At 40.6% G+C, this 20,677-nt stretch overlaps 1 protein-coding gene and 1 pseudogene across 1 annotated transcript; both read left to right on the top strand.

Annotated features, from left to right (window-relative positions):
- Positions 1-3,456, top strand: part of LOC110583237 — a 13,383-nt pseudogene extending 9,927 nt beyond the window's left edge.
- Positions 3,457-6,384: 2,928 nt separating this feature from the next.
- On the top strand, positions 6,385-18,764 carry LOC110583238 (vascular non-inflammatory molecule 3-like). Its single transcript, XM_021693289.1, is given in 9 exon segments — positions 6,385-6,597; positions 6,714-6,844; positions 12,602-12,716; positions 12,718-12,795; positions 14,272-14,563; positions 15,322-15,565; positions 15,567-15,693; positions 17,766-17,939; positions 18,639-18,764. Coding segments are annotated over 9 exon segments (1,500 nt in total).
- The last annotated feature ends 1,913 nt before the right edge of the window (positions 18,765-20,677 follow it).

Here is a 20,677-nt window from a genome sequence, read left to right on the forward strand (position 1 = left end):
GGGGTGGTTGAGTGATGGACATTGGGGAGGGCATGTGCTATGGTGAGTGCTGTGAATTGTGTAAGACTGATGAATCACAGACCTGTACCTCTGAAACAAATAATACATTATATGTTTAAAAAAAAAAAAAAAAAAGAAGATAGTAGGAAGGGAAAAATGAAGGGGGGGAATCAGATGGGGAGATGAACCATGAGAGACTATGGACTCTGAGAAACAAACTGAGGGTTTTAGAGGGGAGGGGGGTGGGGGGATGGGTTAGCCCAGTGATGGGTATTAAGGAGGGCACGTATTGAATGGAGCACTGGGTGTTATACAAAAACAATGAATCATGGAACACTATATCAAAAACTAATGATATAATGTATGGTGACTAACATAACATAATAAAATAAAATAAAAAAAATAAAACAACCTTATGCCATAATTTTACACTAAGTGGGGTAGGGAGAGAGCCTAGCCTTTTAAATGGAGATGTGATGTGCGTGTCAGTGGGCATGATCCTCTTCCTCCCCCATATTTTTCTTAAGCATCTTAAATTGTAGCCTCAGAATCTTCTGAGTGGAGAAATTATCTCTGGGAAGTTCCAGTTAAAATATAAATATCAGTCAAGAGGAGTGATATTAAGGCAATGATTTTCAAATGTTTTGATCCCTATTAGAAAAAAAATTTTAACATGAGTCCTCAATATATATATATATATATTTTATTTATAAGTATTTATAAGTAAAACACATAGCTTTCAAAAAGTTTTCTCTATAGCTTTGTGGGTTTTGACTATTTCTTTTCATATATAATTAAACTTTCATGTTCTCCTCAAAAATGTGTCTCAGACTAGGAATAGAAATGTTAGCTCTTCAATTTTCTTGTTTTTGAGATTATATTTGCATTATTAGTATCATTTTAAATGCACTTTCTTCACAAGAATCATTTTAAGCTATTCTTCTATTCTGTAAGTGTTAATTAATTATCCAGTAGCCTAGTTGGTCAGTCCACTGAGCCAGGCCCAAGTAAATTGCAGGATGGCACAGTGCACTGAATGTGGGCAAACTAGTGAGGAATCTGTGGTCATCCTGTGCAAACTGAGGGGATCTTACTCTCCCCTCAGGGTACCTTGGAGACCATTTGTGACCCATGACCTTTGACATATGGACCTTTGGGGGCACCTGGGTGGCTCCGTCGGTAAAGCGTTTGCCTTCGGCTCAGGTCATGATCCCAGAGTCCTGGGATCGAGCCCCACGTCAGGCTTCCTGCTCAGCAGGGAGCCTGCTTCTCCCTCTCCCACTCCCCCTTCTTGTGTTCCCTCTCTCGCTGTCTCTCTCTGTCAAATAAATAAATAAATTCTTTACCGAAAAAAGAGTATCTTTGTCAATCAATTCTTCAAAATGCTAGTAGATTTCAATTTCTTTTTAAATTTTTTATATGGAAAATAAATGTTGAGAGAAATTTTAATAGTCTTATTCCCAAGCTTTGGCATTTCCTATTTTGCAGACCATTTTATTAAACTGTTGACCCTGATTATTATGTTAGACTAAGTTAGTTTTTCAAGTTTACCTAAAAGAAATCAAGGAGAACTGAAAAAAAACATTCATTTTCAACAGCGACTTTGAAAGTTAGGTAAGAGTCTAAAATTTCTTTGGCTGGAACATGGTAAAGAGGGAAGTGGCATCCCTCATCTGGTTAACAGATGCTTATTGTGCAGAATAACATGCACTATTCTTTGAATCCCTGATACCTAGAAACAAAAAAGCTTCTTCAGCTTTCAAGAAGCTCATAGTCTTTGGGATTTATGGGAAGGTATTTGGCTCCTAATTGGGGGGAGGGAGTAGGGATAAAGACACACACACACACACACACACACACACACACACACACAGGAGTGAGGAGGGCCGGGGTGGGAGAGATAGGACAGAAACAGAGACAGAAAGAAACTGCATTTGTCCATGTTTTCCTTGGAAATTTACTTCCAATCACCAGATTCATACACTTCCCGAAGAGTTCCTGCTGTTGACTACAGCCCCATCACACATTCTCTCTCTGTCTCAAAAAAATTTATGAAAATGTTTCAGACACACAGAAATTATAAAGGATTGCATAACAATCACCTATGTACCCACTGCCCAGTTTATGCAGTGAAGCAGGCTGCCCCTTGTGTTCCCTTCCAATCACATTCTCCTCTTTTCCCTGGTCCCTTCTCTGGATGAAATCGCTATCCTAAGATTTTTCTAGATCGTTCCCATGACTTCCTGGTAATTTATTACATATGTACATATTCCTGCTTAGTACCATTTTGCATTTTTTTGAACTATGTATATATGCATATTTATTGCATAGAAATACATTGCATTTCTTATTTCTATATAAGAAATTGTGAGCTTAATCCATGTAAATAAGCATCACTCTAATTTCACGCATTTTCACTGCTGTATGGTGTGCAGTTACATGAATGTGCTAGTTATTAAGCTGTTGTCACTCAGCTCCAAACCCACGCTTCTCCATTCTTCGTGATGGTGCGGTAGGACTAGGCAAACCTGTTTCTCCTTTGCCTCCTGGCTCCCTATTACACTCTGCCGATAGGGGGCACTAGAGGAATACGGAAGGTTGGAAGAGAGGCGACGCGACTCTGTTTGCTCATCTATCACAATTGTCCCATCCACCCAGGGGCTGTAGTTCGTTCGGGTAGCAGATGCCTCTAATTTTCAGTTTGTTCCCATTCTGACAGAACCAGTGTCATTGCCTTTCTTCAAAACTACCAGCACCAGCCATTGCCTCCTCCAGAGATTAGAGTCCTAGCTCCCTGGGGATCTGCCTCTCAGGATCTGGCTCTCAGCTCCACAGGCTCCTCTGGAAAGCTTCCAACCCCTCACAGCCTCTCTTCCCTCTGGTCACAAACACAGGAGTGGTAGCTGCTTTCTGTAGTTCTCTTTGCTACCCAAGGGTTCTTTTCATGTCCTTCATTCATCAAATACCTCTTTAACCAAATCCCTATGTTAAATTCTCTTAAGATAATTGGTGTAGATTCTGTTTCCTGGTTGCATCTTGTCTGGTACATTGGTGAAAACAATATTCAAGTGTCCTTTCTCCTATAGATGAATATGGTGAGCATAATTGCCCTGAAATCTTGGGTAAACTCCATGATGTAGTAACAAACAATGTGGGGGGGGGGGGTGGGCAGTGGTGGTTCCAGGCATCCTGTCAGGGCCTCTCCTCCAGCCAATGGTAAAAAAGCAAAAGGCCCATCGTCGGACTTCCTCTGACCTGCCATATTCTTCACATCACAAGGACTGTGGGGACCATGAACTTTGGATGCACATCTGTGAGAACACAGGCTTTGTGGCCACATGCAAGCAGGTGTTTATATGATTTCTTAGGAACAAGCTGAACCAAGAAGCAACATTAGCTGATTCTGAGTCATCGTTTTCAACGGTCTTTGTCCTTGGACCTTTTTCTGTGGTTTAGCCTGTTCAACAGATGCTTAGGTTTTCTAATTTTTGGTTATTTATTTATTACAATTATTATTACTATTAATTCCTATTATAAATAAAGTTTCTCTGAGCATCCTGTATATGTCTCTTTGATCTTAAGTCAAAGAACTTCTTGGATGCCTACTATATGTCAGGGGGGCCTCGTGCTGGATGGTAATAATGAATAGCACAAAAGTTCTGTTTCTTCAGCATCACAGTCTAGAAGACAGAGCATCACTATCAGTGCCATCATTCATTACCATAGTAATCCAATTTGAACACTTAGAAAATGCCTCACACTGTGCTAAGCATTTTCAAGCATCTCATTTAACACTGTAATAAAAGTCACAGAATGATAATGCTGTGATCAATATAAGGGCCAGGAATGGGTCCATTTTACCTCGGAAGACAAAGATGTGAGGGGCCAGCTGGGTAAATCAGTCAGGGAATTCTAGGTAGACTTAGTCATGCGTACAAAGACATGGAAGAATAGCATGCTATAAAAAGAGTACAACATATTGGAGGGGGTGTGGGGAGGAGAAGAGTAAAGGAGGAAGAGGAAGGAGAAACAATAAAAATAGGAGGCAAGGGCCAGATCATTGAAGCACAAAGGAAGTCTAGACATTATCCTGAAACTAACAAAAAGATGCATTGAAGGATTTTAGAGGATAATATTATGATGAATCAAAGAGTTTTAAAAAACAACTTTGATAGTTGTTTGGAAGATAGAGTAGATGGGAGTAGAAAGGGAAATTCTAAATGCAGCTTGGCCAGATAGGAGACAATTTTCCTCAGGATACTGATGGCAGAATAGCCCCTGGGGATATGCTTGAAGAACACCAAGGAAAACAACACAACTGGAGCCACATGAATGTGGGGGAAATTACTAGGAGTTGATGTTAGAAGTAACAGGAGGCTGGATCATAGTGAGGCTTCTAGGCGTTGCAAGAACTTGGCTTTTTACTCTGAGTGAAGTGGGATGCCATTGAAAGATTTTGAGCAGAGTAGTGACACAGTTTCATATTTTAATAGGATCATTCTGATTCCTGTTGAGCAAAAGCAGAAGTAGTGGTACCAAAACCAGGTAGGAGGGTATTGGAATAATCCAGGCCAGAGATGATGGTGGCTTGGACCAGGATTGTGGTAGCAAAAGGTCTCCTGATTGAACATGTGTAGAGGGAGAGACAAAGAGAAAAGTAAGTATAACTCCAAGGGCTTTGGCCTGAAAAATTAGAGGACTAAAAGCCATTAACTGAGATCTGAAATCCAGGTTGTAGAAGAACTTGAACAATGTCAGCTTTTCCCAAATTTCAGTTAATCATGTCATTATGTCATGATCTTTGTGATTTTTGCATTAACCATGCACTATTTATTGCTTATTTGGTATTCTTTTGAGATAGATGGACATCTTTAATGTTGCCTCATCCTAAACTCTACTATTTATGGGTTTATGAATCATAAATTTTCTTCCTTTTTAAAAAGATTTTATTCATTTGAGAGAGTGAGAGAGAGAGCTTGAGCAGGAGGAGGGGGAGGGGCAGAGGGAGAAGCAGATTGCTCATTGAGCATGGAGGCCAATGCAGGACTCAATCCTAGGACCCCAGGATCATGACCTGAGCCAAAGGCCGACACTTAACTGACTGAGTCATCTAGGCGCCCCCCCCGCTTTTTAAAGATTTTATTTATGAGTCATAAAGTTTCTAATAAGCATGGTAGTCTATAACTATTTTTTTAAATATTTTATTTATTTATTTTTGAGAGAGAGAGACAGAAACAGAGAGTGAGCAGGGAGAGGAGCAGAGGTAGAGAGAAAAGCAGACTCAGTGCTGAGCGCGAGCCCAACTTGGGGCTTCATCTCATGATGAGGAGATCAAGACCTGAGTCAAAATCAAGAGTTGGATGTTTAACCAACTGAGCCACCCAGGCTCCCCAGTCTGTAACTATTAAAAGTATTTATCTGTATATCTTGGAAAATCAACTTGCTTACCTCTCATGAAGCATGGACCACATTTGTAGAATTAGTGTTTTAAACAATAGAAAATTACTGACTCTTTTGGAGTCTAAGTGACATAACAGGAGCTGGACTTCAGAGAAAATTCATTTGATGGCCATGGGTGGAATGAACAACTTTGGCCATTGTGGCAGGTAGGGAGATAAATTTAAAGCAGAATCTGGCTTAGCATAATAAATCAGAAGAGGAAGAGACGTTTAAAAGAAACTTTATGATGAATTAGATGTGGGAGCAAAGGGAGAAGAAAATGTCATTATTGACCATGTTATAATCTGTGTTTTACAACGTGGCCAGATAAAGTTCCTACATCTCAGACTATTTGACAGTCTTTCCAGGAGAAACCAGCAACTGTCGTTCCTGCTGAAATCCTCTTATAATGCAAAAGTTGAGGGCCACTGGTCACGAACAAGTGAACACAATCATAAGCACATATATCTATTCTTCCTTGGCATCTTGTGAGCTCTCTTACAACTGGAGCTTGCCTTACAGTCTGTTCTGTGTCTGTTATAGCCACATACAGACGTTCTCAACACATCGTTGGTATGGTGGCTACCTTCTAGAAGAGTTGAGTATTGGCTCTATTAATGGAAACATCGAACTACCAGGAAAATGTATTTTATTTTAAAAAAAGAAAGAGTCCAAGAGTTTTTTGGATTGAGGTGGACTCATCTGATCAGCCCATTAATTTCACTTTGAGAGTTGAATGAACCTCTGAACCAGTGTCAACAACAGCGTTGCACACCTGAGTCAATCTAAATATGTACTTTCAGCTGTCCGTTTTCTTGTGCAACATCCCTTCTTAGTGTGTTGTGTAATGCATTTGTAGTAGCAAGCAGGGCTTTACCATAAAAGTTTCTCCGGTGCTGCCAGATATGAGGATCTGAGTTTATCGAAGATCTCTAAATTTTAGCTATGATTATGTCATATTTTCCAAAATATGTGGCAATATTTGCCCTCTTTGTCCCGAGTATTGGTGCGCTGGACACTTTTATGGCTGCAGTCTATGAACATGCTGTTATACTACCGAACAGAACAGAAACACCCGTGCCAAAAGGAGAAGCTTTGCTCCTGATGAACAAGAACATAGATGTTTTGGAGAAAGCAGTTAAACTGGCTGCCAGGCAGGTATTGCCCCTTTTTTTTTTAATGCTGGCTGGGTTATTGTAAAGGAAATTTGAAACTGAGAGTGTGGGTATTTGGAATTTATAAAAAATTTTTTTGCTGCCACTTGTTTTGAGCAGGGTGCACATATCATCGCTACCCCAGAAGATGGAATTTATGGCTGGGTCTTCACAAGAGAGACCATTGACCCCTATCTGGAAGATATCCCAGACCCTGATGTGAACTGGATTCCATGTAGAGATCCCCAGAGGTAATGTCATTACCCTTTGAATTTTGAACATAAAATTGTGATACTCTAAAATACAAATAGCAAATCCATTAAGCTTGACTAGTATTCTTGCTGGCAATCGATCTATGGCTCTGGACGTACAAGCCTCATAATACAGACCATCTGCCATGACTTGAAATGATGATGCTTGGTTGGTTATTTTTTGTGGTCTTCTTTAATGAATGGCGTGTGTATAGAGTTTTTATAATAAATGGGCTTAATAAATGGGTTTTATAATAAATGGGCTTAATGTTGGGTTTCAACAAAGTGAAAAAATTGTAATACCTGGGGCCTCTGTTCCCAAATAAAGGAAGTTCATCCGTGAACACCTGCCTTCTTTGCACGAATGGTAAAAAGATAAATGAGCTTATGTTTCCAAAAGAGCTTTGACATCACTGTCATTTGCAATGTGATCAGTATGGGAATGGAAAGTCTGTGGGACTTGTAAAAGGAAGCGTTGTTTCTGAGATCACAAACTACCACTTCCTAGCTGAGTGATGTGCAGCAGGTAACCTACACACTTGACATCTCTGTTTCTTTATCCATAAAACAGAGATAATAAAATCTGCTGTCCTACTTCCTTTACAGAGTAGACAAGAGTGTCAAGGGGAGTAATACACATAGAATCTCAACACTGTTGTGCTGTCTCTAATGTTAGCTGCCACTATTACCTTTTTTTTAACAAAAAGAACTGGATCTGAACTTCTTTGTTTTCTTGTCAGAGAAATGTTAGTAATTATCAATAGCTGCAGTTTAAGCATGATTTTCTTAGGGAAAATCTGTACAAAACATAAAAAAGATATATGAAGTTATTTTAGGTGTATTTACTTTTTTAAATAGTTCATGTGTAATTCCTTTAAAAGGCAAAATCTGCACATTAAAAAGTAATTTAATTTGCTAATTTAAAACCTACATGCATCTGTTCAGAACTATATCTGTTGCACCAAAAAAAAGGGATGTCTTTAGTAATTTTGACATTTGAAATTGATTGGGCAGTCAAGTCCGATGCTGCAACATAGGAGCTCTACTATGTGAGTCAGTCTCGCCCAGGATTTTCACCTTTGAAAAAATATTCTCTGAGTGTTGCATGGTCTGTGTTTACAGTAACCACACAACTATAATCCAATGTTTACTTGATTATGGGTTTTTTTTCCAGAGCAGGAAGGACTCATTATTTGCAATGATTCAAGAGGCTGACACTAAAATTCACACTGTTTGCCTGGGCTGATAAAGCTGACGTTCCTAGGGGAAAGATGTCCCAAAGCCTGATAATTAATCTCAGATGAATTATTTTAAGTTGGGAAGGTAGGTGACCAATGAAACTTTAACTTATTCGAGTCTTGCAGACATTTATTCAAATGGTAAGCTTTCAGCTCTGAGTTATAAAAGAAGAAATCCAATATTTAATATAATGGTAGTATTGGTTAAAAAAAAAGCCACCATTTCTTCCCTACTAATATTTATCTCTAAGGGGGATAATAGAGGGCCACATGGCCATCCCTGTGTATTTAAATACTATCATTTAGAATACTGACACGTCTGAGCTTTACCCATGAGGAACTAACAGAAGATATTAAAATAATTATTTATCAAAAAGAAAGAAAGGAAGGAGGGAAGGAAGGAAAGAGGGAAGGAAGAAAGGAAGGAGGGAAGGAAGGAAGAAGGAAGAAGGAAAAAGAAAAAGAAAAGAAAGTATGTGATAGTTTTATTGAAGGTCTTAATGAATAGCAATGTTAACAATATTGCCCTGTTTTTCCTGAGGGGGAAGGAAAAAGAAATGCTTTGCAGCAATAGTCATAAATCTGTCCTTTCTATTCAAAGATTAGCTCAACATCAACTGTAGAGGAGCTGTCCAATTTTCCCAACACCATTTGTTGAAGAGACTGTCTTTTTTCCATTGGACATTCTTTCCTGCTTTGTAGAAGATTAGTTGACCATAGAGTTGAGGGTCCATTTCTGGGCTCTCTATTCTGTTCCATTGATCTATGTGTCTGTTTTTGTGTCAGTACCATACTGTCTTGGTGATGACAGCTTTGTAATAGAGCTTGAAGTCCGGAACTGTGATGCCACCAGCTTTGCTTTGCTTTTTTAACATTCCTCTGGCTATTCGGGGTCTTTTCTGGTTCCATACAAAATTTAGGATTATTTGTTCCATTTCTTTGAAAAAAGTGGATGGTATTTTGATAGGAATTGCTTTAAATGTGTAGATTGCTCTAGGTAGCAGTGACATCTTCACAACATTTGTTCTTCCAATCCATGAGCATGGAACGTTTTTCCATTTCTTTGTGTCTTCCTCAATTTCTTTCATGAGTATTTTATAGTTTTCTGAGTACAGATTCTTTGCCTCTTTGGTTAGATTTATTCCTAGGTATCTTATGGTTTTGGGTGCAATTGTAAATGGGATCGGCTCCTTAATTTCTCATTCTTCTGTCTTGTTGTTCGTGTATAGGAATGCCACTGATTTCTGTGCATTGATTTTATATCCTGCCACTTGACTGAATTCCTGTATGAGTTCAGCAGTTTTGGGGTGGAGTCTCTGGGGTTTTCCACATAAAGTATCTTATCATCTGCAAAGAGTGAGAGTTTGACTTCGTCTTTGCCGATTCAGAAGCCTTTTATTTCTTTTTGTTGTCTGATTGCTGTGGCTAGGACTTCTAATACAATAGCAGTGGTGATAGTGGACATCCCTGACGCGTTCCTGACCTAAGGGGGGGAAGCTCTCAGTTTTTCCCCATTGAGAATGATATTCGCTGTGGGTTTTTCATAGATGGCTTTTATGATATTGAGGTATGTACCTTCTATCCCTATACTCTGAAGAGTTTTGATCAAAAAGGATGCTGTACTTTGTCAAATGCTTTTTCTGCATCTATTGAGAGGATCATATGGTTCTTCTTTGTTTTATTAATGTATTGTATCACATTGATTGATTTGTGGATGTTGAACCAACCTTGCAGCCCAGGGATAAATCCTACTTGGTCGTGGTGAATAATCCTTTTAATGTACTGTTGGATCCTATTGGCTAGTATTTTGGTGAGAATTTTTGCATCCATGTTCATCAAGGATATGGGTCTGTAATTCTCCTTTTTGATGGGGTCTTTGTCTGGTATGGGGATCAAGGTAATGGTGGCCTCATAAAATGAGTTTGGAAGTTTTCCTTCCATTTCTAGTTTTTGGAACAGTTTCAGAAGAATAGGTATTAATTCTTCTTTAAATGTTTGGTAGAATTCCCCTGGGAAGCCATCTGGCCCTGGGCTTTTGTTTCTTGGGAGATTTTTGATGACTGCTTCAATTTCCTTAGTGGTTATAGGTCTGCTCAGGTTTTCTATTTCTTTCTGGTTCAGTTTTGGTAGTTTATACACCTCTAGGAATGCATCCATTTCTTCCAGATTATCTAATTTGCTGGCATAGAGTTGCTCATAATATGTTCTTATAATTGTATTTCTTTGGTGTTGGTTGTGATCTCTCCTCTTTCATTCATGACTTTATTTGTTTGGGTCCTTTCTCTTTTCTTTTTGATAAGTCTGGCCATGGGTTTATCAATCTTATTAATTCTTTCAAAGAACCAGCTCCTAGTTTCATTGATCTGTTCTACTCTTCTTTTGGTTTCTATTTCATTGATCTCCGCTCTGATCTTTATTATTTCTCTTCTCCTGCTGGGTTTAGGCTTTATTTGCTGTTCTTTCTCCAGCTCCTTTATGTGTAGGGTTAGGTTGTGTGTTTGAGACCTTTCTTGTTTCTTGAGAAAGGCTTGTATTGCTATATACTTTCCTTGTAGGACTGCCTTTGCTGCATCCCAAAGATTTTGAACAGTTGTGTTTTCTTGTTCATTTGTTTCCATGAGTTTTTTAAATTCTTCTTTAATTTCCTGGTCTACCCATTCATTCTTTATGCTCTTTAGCCTCCATGTATTTGAGTTCTTTCTGACTTTCCTCTTGTGATTGAGTTCTAGTTTCAAAGCATTGTGGTCTGAAAATATGCAGGGAATGATCCCAATCTTTTGGTACTGGTTGAGACCTGATTTGTGACCTAGGATGTGATCTATTCTGGGGAATGTTCCATGGGCACTAGAGAAGAATTTGTATTCTGTTGCTTTGGGATGGAATGTTCTGAATATATCTGTGAAGTCCATTTGGTCCAGTGTGTCATTTAAAGTCTTTATTTCCTTGTTGATCTTTTGCTTAGATGATCTGTCCATTTCAGTGAGGGGGGTGTTAAAGTCCCCTACTATTATTGTATTGTTGTTGATGTGTTTCTTTGCTTTTGTTATTAATTGGCTTATATAATTGGCTGCTCCCATGTTAGGGGCATAGATATTTACAATTGTTAGATTTCTTGTTGGATAGACCCTTTAAATATGATATAGTGTCCTTCCTCATCTCTTATTATAGTCTTTGGTTTAAAGTCTAATTTGTCTGATATAAGGATTGCCACCCCAGCTTTCTTTTGGTGTCCATTAGCATGATAAATGGTTTTCCACCCCCTCACTTTCAATCTGGGAGTGTCTTTGGGTCTAAAATGAGTCTTTTGCAGACAGCATATCGATAGGTCTTGGTTCTTTATCCAATCTGATACCCTGTGTCTTTTGATTGGGGCATTTAGCCCATTTATATTCAGGGTAACTATTGAAAGATATGAATTTAAGATTATGAATTTCTCATGAGCACCCTCTAAGGCAGGAAGGAAGCTATTATGTTGTACTGACAGATGAGGAAACTGAGCCAGCACAGTGAAGCCCTTTTCTCCCTCTCTTTTACCTCCCTCCCTCTCTCCCCCCGCCTCCATTCCTTCCTTCCTGAAATATTTCAAGTACATAATGTCACCTTTGTTCTCTATAGAAGATGATTGACATAGAACCAACTATTTATTGCTTCCTAGTAAGACTATGGCTTGAATTATAGAAAGGTCCTCCTCATTAGAAGAGTGTGTTGGGTGCCTGGGTGGCTCAGTCAGTTGAGCATCTGTCTCTTGGTTTCCACTCAGGTCATCATCTTGGGTTGTGGGATTGAGCCCTGAGTTGGGCTCTGTGCTCAGCGGGGAGTCTGCTGGAGATTCTCTCTCTCCCTCTCCTTCTGCCCCTCCCCCTGCTCTCTCTCTCTCTCTCTCTCAAATAAATAAATAAAATCTTAAAAAAAAAAGAAGAAGAACGTGTTATATTTCAAGTCCTTCATTTAATTGCCTGGAAGCACTTTATGAGAGAAAGCTTTGCTTCTCTTCTTTCTCCTCTTCCTCCACCTTCTTTTCTGTGCTTCAGTCTCACACTGCAGTTGAGAGTCTGGCACATTAAAATAGATTAGCTTTCAGGGGAGTTGGGGGGCTGGGCAAATTGGGTGAAGGAGAGCGGGAGGTACAGCCTTCCAGTTATGGAATGAATAAGTCATGGAATAAAAGGCACAGCATAAGGAATATAGTTAATGGTATTGTGATAGAGTTGTATGGTGACAGATGTAACTGCCCTTGTGGTGAGCACAGCATAATGTATAGAGTCCAATCATTATGTTATTTTTTTACACCTAAAACTGCTGTAATATTGTGTGTCATTTATACTTCAATAAAAATAAACAAAATAAAAGATTAGTTTTCATAAAGATGAAGATTATATTGCTTGGAAATTTTAGGTCTTCTCTGATTTGATTCTTAACCTAGAGCTTGTGTTCTAACTAACGGGCAAATTAAGTATCATTTTGGAAGATTAGGCATCACTGAAATATAGTAAGTTTAAGGCAATATCTATTAAATTAGGTTTGGCTACACCCCAGTGCAAGAAAGCCTCAGCTGCCTGACCAAGGACAATTCTATCTCCATTGTGGCAAATATTGGGGACAAGAAGTCATGCAATGCCAGTGACCCTCAGTGTCCCCCCCGATGGTCATTACCAGTACAACACCGATGTGGTGTTTGATTCTCAGGGAAAAGTGGTGGCACGCTATCATAAGGTGAGAATTTCTTTTGTTTGTCTGTGGTATGGGTGTAGACTCATCTGTTGAATGTGGGTGAGACAATCGCAATGAATGTGTTTCTTAATTATTATGTTTTAGTTGAACAGGGGCTTTCATTTACTCTGGTCTCATATAAGGGTCCTGAGTTTGAATTAATCATAAAATAGAATATGGCAGAATATTGAAACAATGGGATAATAGTCTCACAAGGATTTTAATAGTCTCTGAGAAAGAGGGTGACATGCTGTTTCATCCATGATTTAATACCAGGGTTAGTTTTCTGGCTCAATTCGTTAACATTTTATACGAAGCTTTAGTCAGTCATTCATTCCGTTAGGACTTGTTTTTTCTTTTCTTTTCTTTTTTAATTCAAGTAAGCTCTATGCCCAACGTGGGGCTTGACCTCATGATGCAGAGATCAAGAGCCGTATGCTCTACCAACTGAGCCAGCCAGGTACCCCCATTAGGACAGTTTTGATTGCAACAATAGAAAACCCCACATGAAATTTACTTGAAAACACCCCATGGAATTTCCTTATGTATCTGAAAAACTACAAATCATAGAAAATAGTTTCAGATGTGGTCTATCCCTCAGAGGCTTCAAAGATGTCAGCCATTCTTCTAGCTCTCTTAGCCCTTGCTCCAGCTTTTACTCAGGCTGTCCTTTTAGAGGCCACATAGTGCCCAACACAAACCTTACATCCTATAGCATTCTGTAGCAGCAAAATCCAGAGGAAGAGTGTATGTCTTACTCCTGGAACACCTGCAAAAGCCTCATCATGCCTTGACTCCAGTTAGGCTGCATGCCTTCCTTAAGCTGATCACTGCAGGAGGAAGGATAAGCTACCACCTGAGTGGAGGGGGGAGGAGTCAGTGATCCTCACTGAAGGGGAGGGAGTATGTCCAGAACACATATATGTACACACCGAGCCTAATCTAAACCTGAGCAAGTACTCCTGAACCCAGGCAAAGTGGAGTTTGGGAGAATAATCAAGCTGGAAAAATCATGAATGGCTTACTGATCAATAAGGTTGAGCTATTACATTGTCAAAATTCACTTTAAATGTACTTCAGTTATATAAACCCACGAGTATTGTAGGGAGATATGGCAAAGTTAATTTTATTAACGTGTTAGACGTCACAGTGGTAGTGCTGTTGGTATATAAAGAATAAAAGTGATAAAAAGCCTGAAATTTATAAGGTTCAAAATTTCAACCTGTGATGTTAAGACAGAAATATGCACTTTCTGAATATCATTTGTAGATATGATTTCATTCGTTAGTTGTGGAAAACTGAAGTTTTTTGATTAACGTCATGGTAATAAAACTCATAGTGGGTGTGATTTATACAAATTTATGTGTAATTGTTTTAAATATGCACATCAGCATGGAGGGGAAAAATTTTATGGATATGGAGCACCTCTATTTGGCAGTTTTCTTACTTATTTTCCCCTTCTTTGCTTTTTGTTGACAGTACAATCTTTTTGCACCCGAAATTCAATTTGATTTCCCCAAGGATCCAGAATTTGTGACTTTTGACACTCCCTTTGGGAAGTTTGGCATTTTCACTTGCTTTGACATTTTTTCTCATGACCCGGCCATCGTGGTGGTGGATGATTTTCATGTTGACAGCGTTCTCTACCCCATGGCGTGGTACAACACACTGCCCCTTCTCTCGGCTGTTCCCTTCCACTCCGCATGGGCCAGAGCCATGAGAGTCAACCTGCTTGCTGCGAATACCCACAACACTGGCATGCACATGACAGGTAACTCACACCTGTCCTGCACCAACTGGCCATGACAGTCTCAGGAAGTCTTCATTGATTTTCAAGCCACATTTTTCTTTAATAATTCTTTTATTAACTCTAATGTCACAAAATTAATGATAGCGTGGCTTTCTGTACCAACTTTATTTAAGGAACATTATCCCTATGAGTACAGAAGGAGGTAAACATTATTATCTCAATTTCATATGAGGGAAAATTGGAGTTAAAGGGAAGTCAAGTCACATAAACAAAACAAAACAAAACAACACAAAAAAACCAAGGCCAGCTCTAAAGAACTTTGCAGCCAGCATCCATTAGTCGTATTGAAATAAATCTTGTTGAGGTGATAAAATCAATTTAAACTTAAGCAGGTCTTTAGAATTTATCCTTCGTAGCATCCATGTTCAAGGTAATGCAGGCTCCCCTCTTAACTGCTTGGTTATTCATTGATCCAGATGACGAAACTTAAACACAAATAAATTAGGGGAATTTTCTAGTTGTTGTTAGGTTGGCTTAAAAGGGGGTAGTTTACATAAAAAAGAGAAGCCGCCCAAGTCAATTGATATTTCAGATAATTATGGAGGACACGGAGTCAGATTGGAACTATGTCAGTGCAACAAGCTATCTCCTTGATTATCCTGAAAGTGCTTATGCTTTGATAAAGTTGTATCTAGTTTCTCATGGGAATGATTCTGTTGGTTTGAGACCATGCAAAATTTGGAACCAATATTTGTGTGACTTTGTGTCCACTTCTGTAGGGAGTGGAATCTACACACTGGAAGCTGTCCAAGGGTATCACTATGACATGGAAACAGAGAGTGGCCAACTGATGCTCTCAGAATTGAAGTCCCGGCCCCGTAGTGAACCCAGCTACCCTGTAGCTGTTGACTGGAGTGCTTATGCCAGAAGCATCAAGCCATTCTTGTCTGAGCAGTCGAATTTTCTGGGAATGATTTATTTTGATGAGCACACCTCCATTGAGCTTAAGAGAAACACGGGAAATTACAGTTTGCCAGAAAGACCTGTGTTGTCACTTAACTTACAAGATGTCTGAGAAGCAAACAGATGAGATGTATGCACTAGGTGGTTTTGATGGACTGCACACAGTAGAAGGTCAATATTACTTACAGGTAAAAATTGCTTCCGTGTGTTAGAATGGATATTTTTATTAGTTTTTTTTTTTTTTTAATTTTACTAGACCATCACTGCATTTCTTTAAAAATTGTGCTGGATTCAATTAATTGGTATAGTGCTAACATTGATTACTAAAGTTTCCCCCACAGAATGCTTTATTTGTTTAGTTTTAGCAAGAACAGAATTAGTTCTCTTGGCGGCAAAGTAAAACATAAAGCAGATTGATTCGTTCTCGGCCAGCCAGATTCAAGTTTAAAAAGCTGCAACTTCCTTGCATTCTCGTTTTGTGTCAGGTGGCTTTAGAGCTGTGTTCCAGACTGCCTTCAACTGGCATCCAGAATAAGAACATCATTTCCCATCACGATGCAGTGCAGTCAAGATCTGTGACTGAATTATAATAGATTTGCTTTAAACAAATATTTTGTTAATCAATTCAAATTAGAATTAGAAATGTTACAGGATTTTTTTCCATCGGTGCCCGGGGTTCTTGGTCATGCTGCTTTGAAGAGTGAAGAAGAGGTAGACCAGACAGAGTGATGGGCAGCAAAGCAAGGTTTATTGAGGGATAGCAAAGTGATAGTACAAAGCTCCAGAGGAGGGAGGGGACCTGAAAGGATTGCCACCGGTGTTTCTAAGTCTAGGCGTTTTTATAGGATTGTTGGTGGGCTGTTTTAATCTGATTAACCCTCCCTGCACCTGTCATGCAATCAGGTTTTTGTCACATGAGAAAGGGTGGAGGGCTCCTTCCAGTGTAAAATCCTCTTAAGTGTGGTTTCCTCTTAGGGCGGGGCCCTTCTCCCTGCCTGCCTGCCTTCCAACTATCCTTCATCAGAAATAACTCTAGGGATGCCCGGGTGGCTCAGTCGGTTAAGCGTCTGCTCAGGTCATGATCCCAGGGTCCTAGGATGGAGCCCCGCATTGGGCTCCCTGCTCAGTGGAGAGTCTGCTTCTGCCTCTGCCTCCTGCTCTCCCTGCTTTGTGCTCTCTCTCTCTCTGGCATAAATAAATAAAGTTTGGGTGCCTGGGTGGCTCAGTCGGTTAAGCATCTGCCTTCGGCTCAGGTCATGATCCTGGAATCCCGGGATCGAGTTCCGCATCGGGCTCCCTGCTCGGCGGGGAGTCTGCTTTTCCCTCTGACCCTCCCGACCCTCCCCCCTCTCATGTGCTCTCTCTCTCTCAAATAAATAAATAAAAAAAAATCTTTAAAAAAAAATAAATAAAGTCTTTAAAAAGTAATAAAATAAAAAAAAGAAATAGCTCTAATTATGAGCAATGGTACTCTGACTTTTAAAACCTGGTTTATTGCTTTTCACTTCATCAAAAAAAAAAAAAAAAGACTTAATCTTGACCTTGAATTGATTTTAGGATTCACTAATGACCTGTAGTTTGAAAAGACTCTGCTTCAGTGGTGTAGGGAACAAAGGCAGGCCACCCCAAGATGAGCCACTTTGGCATGAAGATTATTGTGAGATAAAAAGCAATCAAAAGCCAGCAAATTCAGAAAAACCTCCTTACTTCCCGCACAACTGCCTAAAAAGAATTGAGATAGAGGATCTGCTCCAGGAGGAGATCTATCGCCATAGATAACTATGTCATGACATGAAGTGGGAGTGGCAGACAGGGAGGAACCCCGCAAGGCCTATTTGAACAAAGTTGTCTATGTCCTTTTGTATCTGAGTGGCTCAGCAAACATTTGTTTACCAAATGTTTTATTCTTTTCCATCTTCCTGTGAATCGCATTCTTTCTCTTTCAAGTCCCAGACCCCTAAGCCTTTCTCCTTACTTCAGAATGACATATGTACCTCATTTGGCCTGACTGCCTTTGGAATTTCCGTGTCTGTGTGGATTCCCCATAAGCACAAAATTAAATTTGACTTTCTCCTGTTAATCTGTCTCATGTCAACTCAGTTCTTAGTCTGGATAGAGGAACCATGAAGGGGACAGGAAATTCTTTCTCCCTGACAGATGCAACCTAACAAATTTTCCTCTATTCCCTGAGATTGTGTCTCTTGTGGAGAAAATATTTCCAAGATTTCTGACCACCTCTGTCTCTCCTTTGCCTCCATAGATATGCACATTACTGAAGTGTCAAACCACTGACCTGAAAACTTGTGGGGAGCCTGTGGGGTCAGCTTTAACCAGGTTTGAAGAATTCTCCCTTAGTGGCACATTTGCAACACGTTATGTTTTCCCACAGATCATTCTCAGTGGAAGTCAACTTGCTCCCGAGAGACATTATGAGGTAGGAGGAATTCAGGACGATAAGTTTCTTTGAGCAGATGGGGTAGACTGGCATCATGAATGATAAATTTCTTTGAGCAGATGGGGTAGACTGGCATCATTAAATCTTTGAAATTATGACAAAGGATTGCAATGTTGTGGCTCACATTATATGGCAAAACTTTAAAGACAAGGGGAACCTATAATATGGAAGGGAGTTGTGGTTTTAGACATCTTTAGGCTGTGATGGGAAATTTGGGGTTCATTTTTCTACATAAATGTGATGTTGCGATCCAAGGCAACAGGAGGGTTATGGAGAACTAAAAAAAGAAGTATTGATTGTGGATGATGGCAACTACTATTCTCTTTATTTGCATGGTGTAGAAGGCCCAAGTTAAATACATTAAATAATGCATCTACAGCTTGTTTCATGGGTATGTTATTTTAAGAAGTTGTTATAACGAGAGCAATAATGATACTATTATCATGAGTTAAAAGTTTTTTTTTATACATCATCTTTTTTAACCGCCTCTGCCATAGTTTACTTATGCCCTTTCACCTAAATCTCTCTCCTATTCGAACTTTAGATCTGACACATGGGTCTTCTGACACCAAATCCTGTGTGCCTGTTACTATTTTAGAGTAAGGTTGTCAGAGAAGGGCCTCTGGGCTGGAAACTGAAGCTCTGCATTGGAGTTCAGCCTTTGCTTTCTTTGATCAGATTTCAAGAGATGGACGTCTGAGGAGCCGGGGCGGAGCCTCTCTGCCTGTCTTAGTTACGGCCCTGCACGGAAGAGTGTTTGAGAAGGACCCTCCACGCCGCTTAGGGCAAGGACCTAGGAGATGACCATGATCTCCTTCCACGGGCACACTTTCAGGATTGCCCTGGCAAAGAAAGGGAGAAAAAAAAATGCTTCATGTCTGTTTAAAAGAGATGTCACAGGGCGCCTGGGTGGCTCAGTTGGTTAAGCGACTGCCTTCGGCTCAGGTCATGATCCTGGAGTCCTGGGATCGAGTCCTGCATCGGGCTCCCTGCTCGGCAGGGAGTCTGCTTCTCCCTCTGACCCTCCCCCCTCTCATGTGCTCTCTCTCATTCCCGCTCTCTCAAATAAATAAATAAAATCTTAAAAAAAATAAAAGAGATGTCACAGGGGGAAAGGAAAGATGGAGGAGGAGTAGGGGACCCTATTTCAACTGGTCCCCGGAATTGAGCTGGATCTCTACCAGACCACTCTGAGCACCCACAAAACCAGCCTGAGATGTAAGAAGATCTGGATCTCTACAAATAGAATATCGCAGGTGGCTGGTTTCGAGGCACAAAGCGGGGAGCCGAGATTCCGCGGGCAGATATCAGAGGATAAATGGCAGCGGGAGGGTGCCTGGACGTGGGGATCATACACCGCCGGTGAGCGACAGCCTCGTGCGCTGCGGACGGGCACAGACTCGCAGACCCGTAGCGGCGGGGAAAGGATTTTAGGGCAGCCCCTGGGGCGGGAACCAGAGCGGTGGGGTCACGCCTCCGAACTGCAGCCCCTGGGGCGGAAACCCACAGCGGCAGGGTCATGCGCGCGAACTGGGAGTGGCTGGCGGTCTTAGAAGCACAAACGGCAGAGAGGTGCCCCAACCTGGAGGCAGGACTGGGAGCACTTTGGAGGGGTGCACAACCCAGGACGCTGCAGTTTATAGCAGCATGGACAGAAACGGAGACGGTGTGGCCTGGAGAGCTCACTGAAGAACAGACTGCGGTCTCTCTGCTCTGAGGCAGAGGGTTGGAAACGGTCTCTTCTGCCCTGACTCGCGGAAGAATCGCGGAAAGCCGCCAGGGAAAGCCGCCAGAGAACAAAAGCCCCCAAACTGATTCCCGCTGAGCCCACTACCCGCCACAGGGGCACAGGGCAACTCCGCCCAAACAGGGTTGCCTGAGTAACAGCGCAGCAGGCCCCTCCCACATAAGACAGGCTGGGAAAACAAGAGGCCAGCAACCCTAAGGTCCCAAGAAAACAGGTGCATCTTGCTTGGGTTCTGGTCAATAATTTGGACTCTATACATTCCCTTAAACACCCATCAACAGAACGACTAGGAGGAGGAGCCTCCAAAATAGGAAAGACTCAGAGATTATGACTTATGCTGCAGATTTACAAATGGATGCAGATATAACCAAGATGTCAGAAATGGAATTCAGGCTAGCAATTGTGAAGACAATGGCTAGAATGGAGAAATCAATTAATGGCAACATAGAGTCTCTAGGGGCAGAAATAAAAGGTGAATTTGCAGAACTTAAAAATGCTATCAATGAGATCCAGTCCAATCTATATAATCTAACAGCTAGGGTAACTGAGGCAGAAGAACAAATAAGCGACCTGGAAGACAATATAATAGATAAAAAGGGAAAAGAGGAGGCCAGGGAAAAACAACTCAGAATCCATGAAAATAGAATCAGAGATATAAGTGACACCATGAAGTGTTCCAATGTCAGAATAATTGGAATCCCAGAGGGAGTGGAGAGAGAGAGAGGACTATAAGATGTATTTGAGCAAATGGTAGCTGAGAACTTCCCTAATCTGGGGAATGAAACAAATATTCACATCCTACAGGCAGAGAGGACCCCTCCCAAGATCAAGGAAAACAGGCCAACACCCTGGTATGTAATAGTAAAACTTGCAAATCTTAGGACCAAGGAAACCATCTTAAGGGCAGTTAGGGGGAAGAGATTCCTTACGTACAGAAGGAGGAACATCAGAATAACGTCAGACCTATCCA

The sequence above is a fragment of the Neomonachus schauinslandi genome, chromosome 8 (assembly GCF_002201575.2).
Source record: "Neomonachus schauinslandi chromosome 8, ASM220157v2, whole genome shotgun sequence".
Lineage (NCBI taxonomy): Eukaryota > Metazoa > Chordata > Mammalia > Carnivora > Phocidae > Neomonachus > Neomonachus schauinslandi.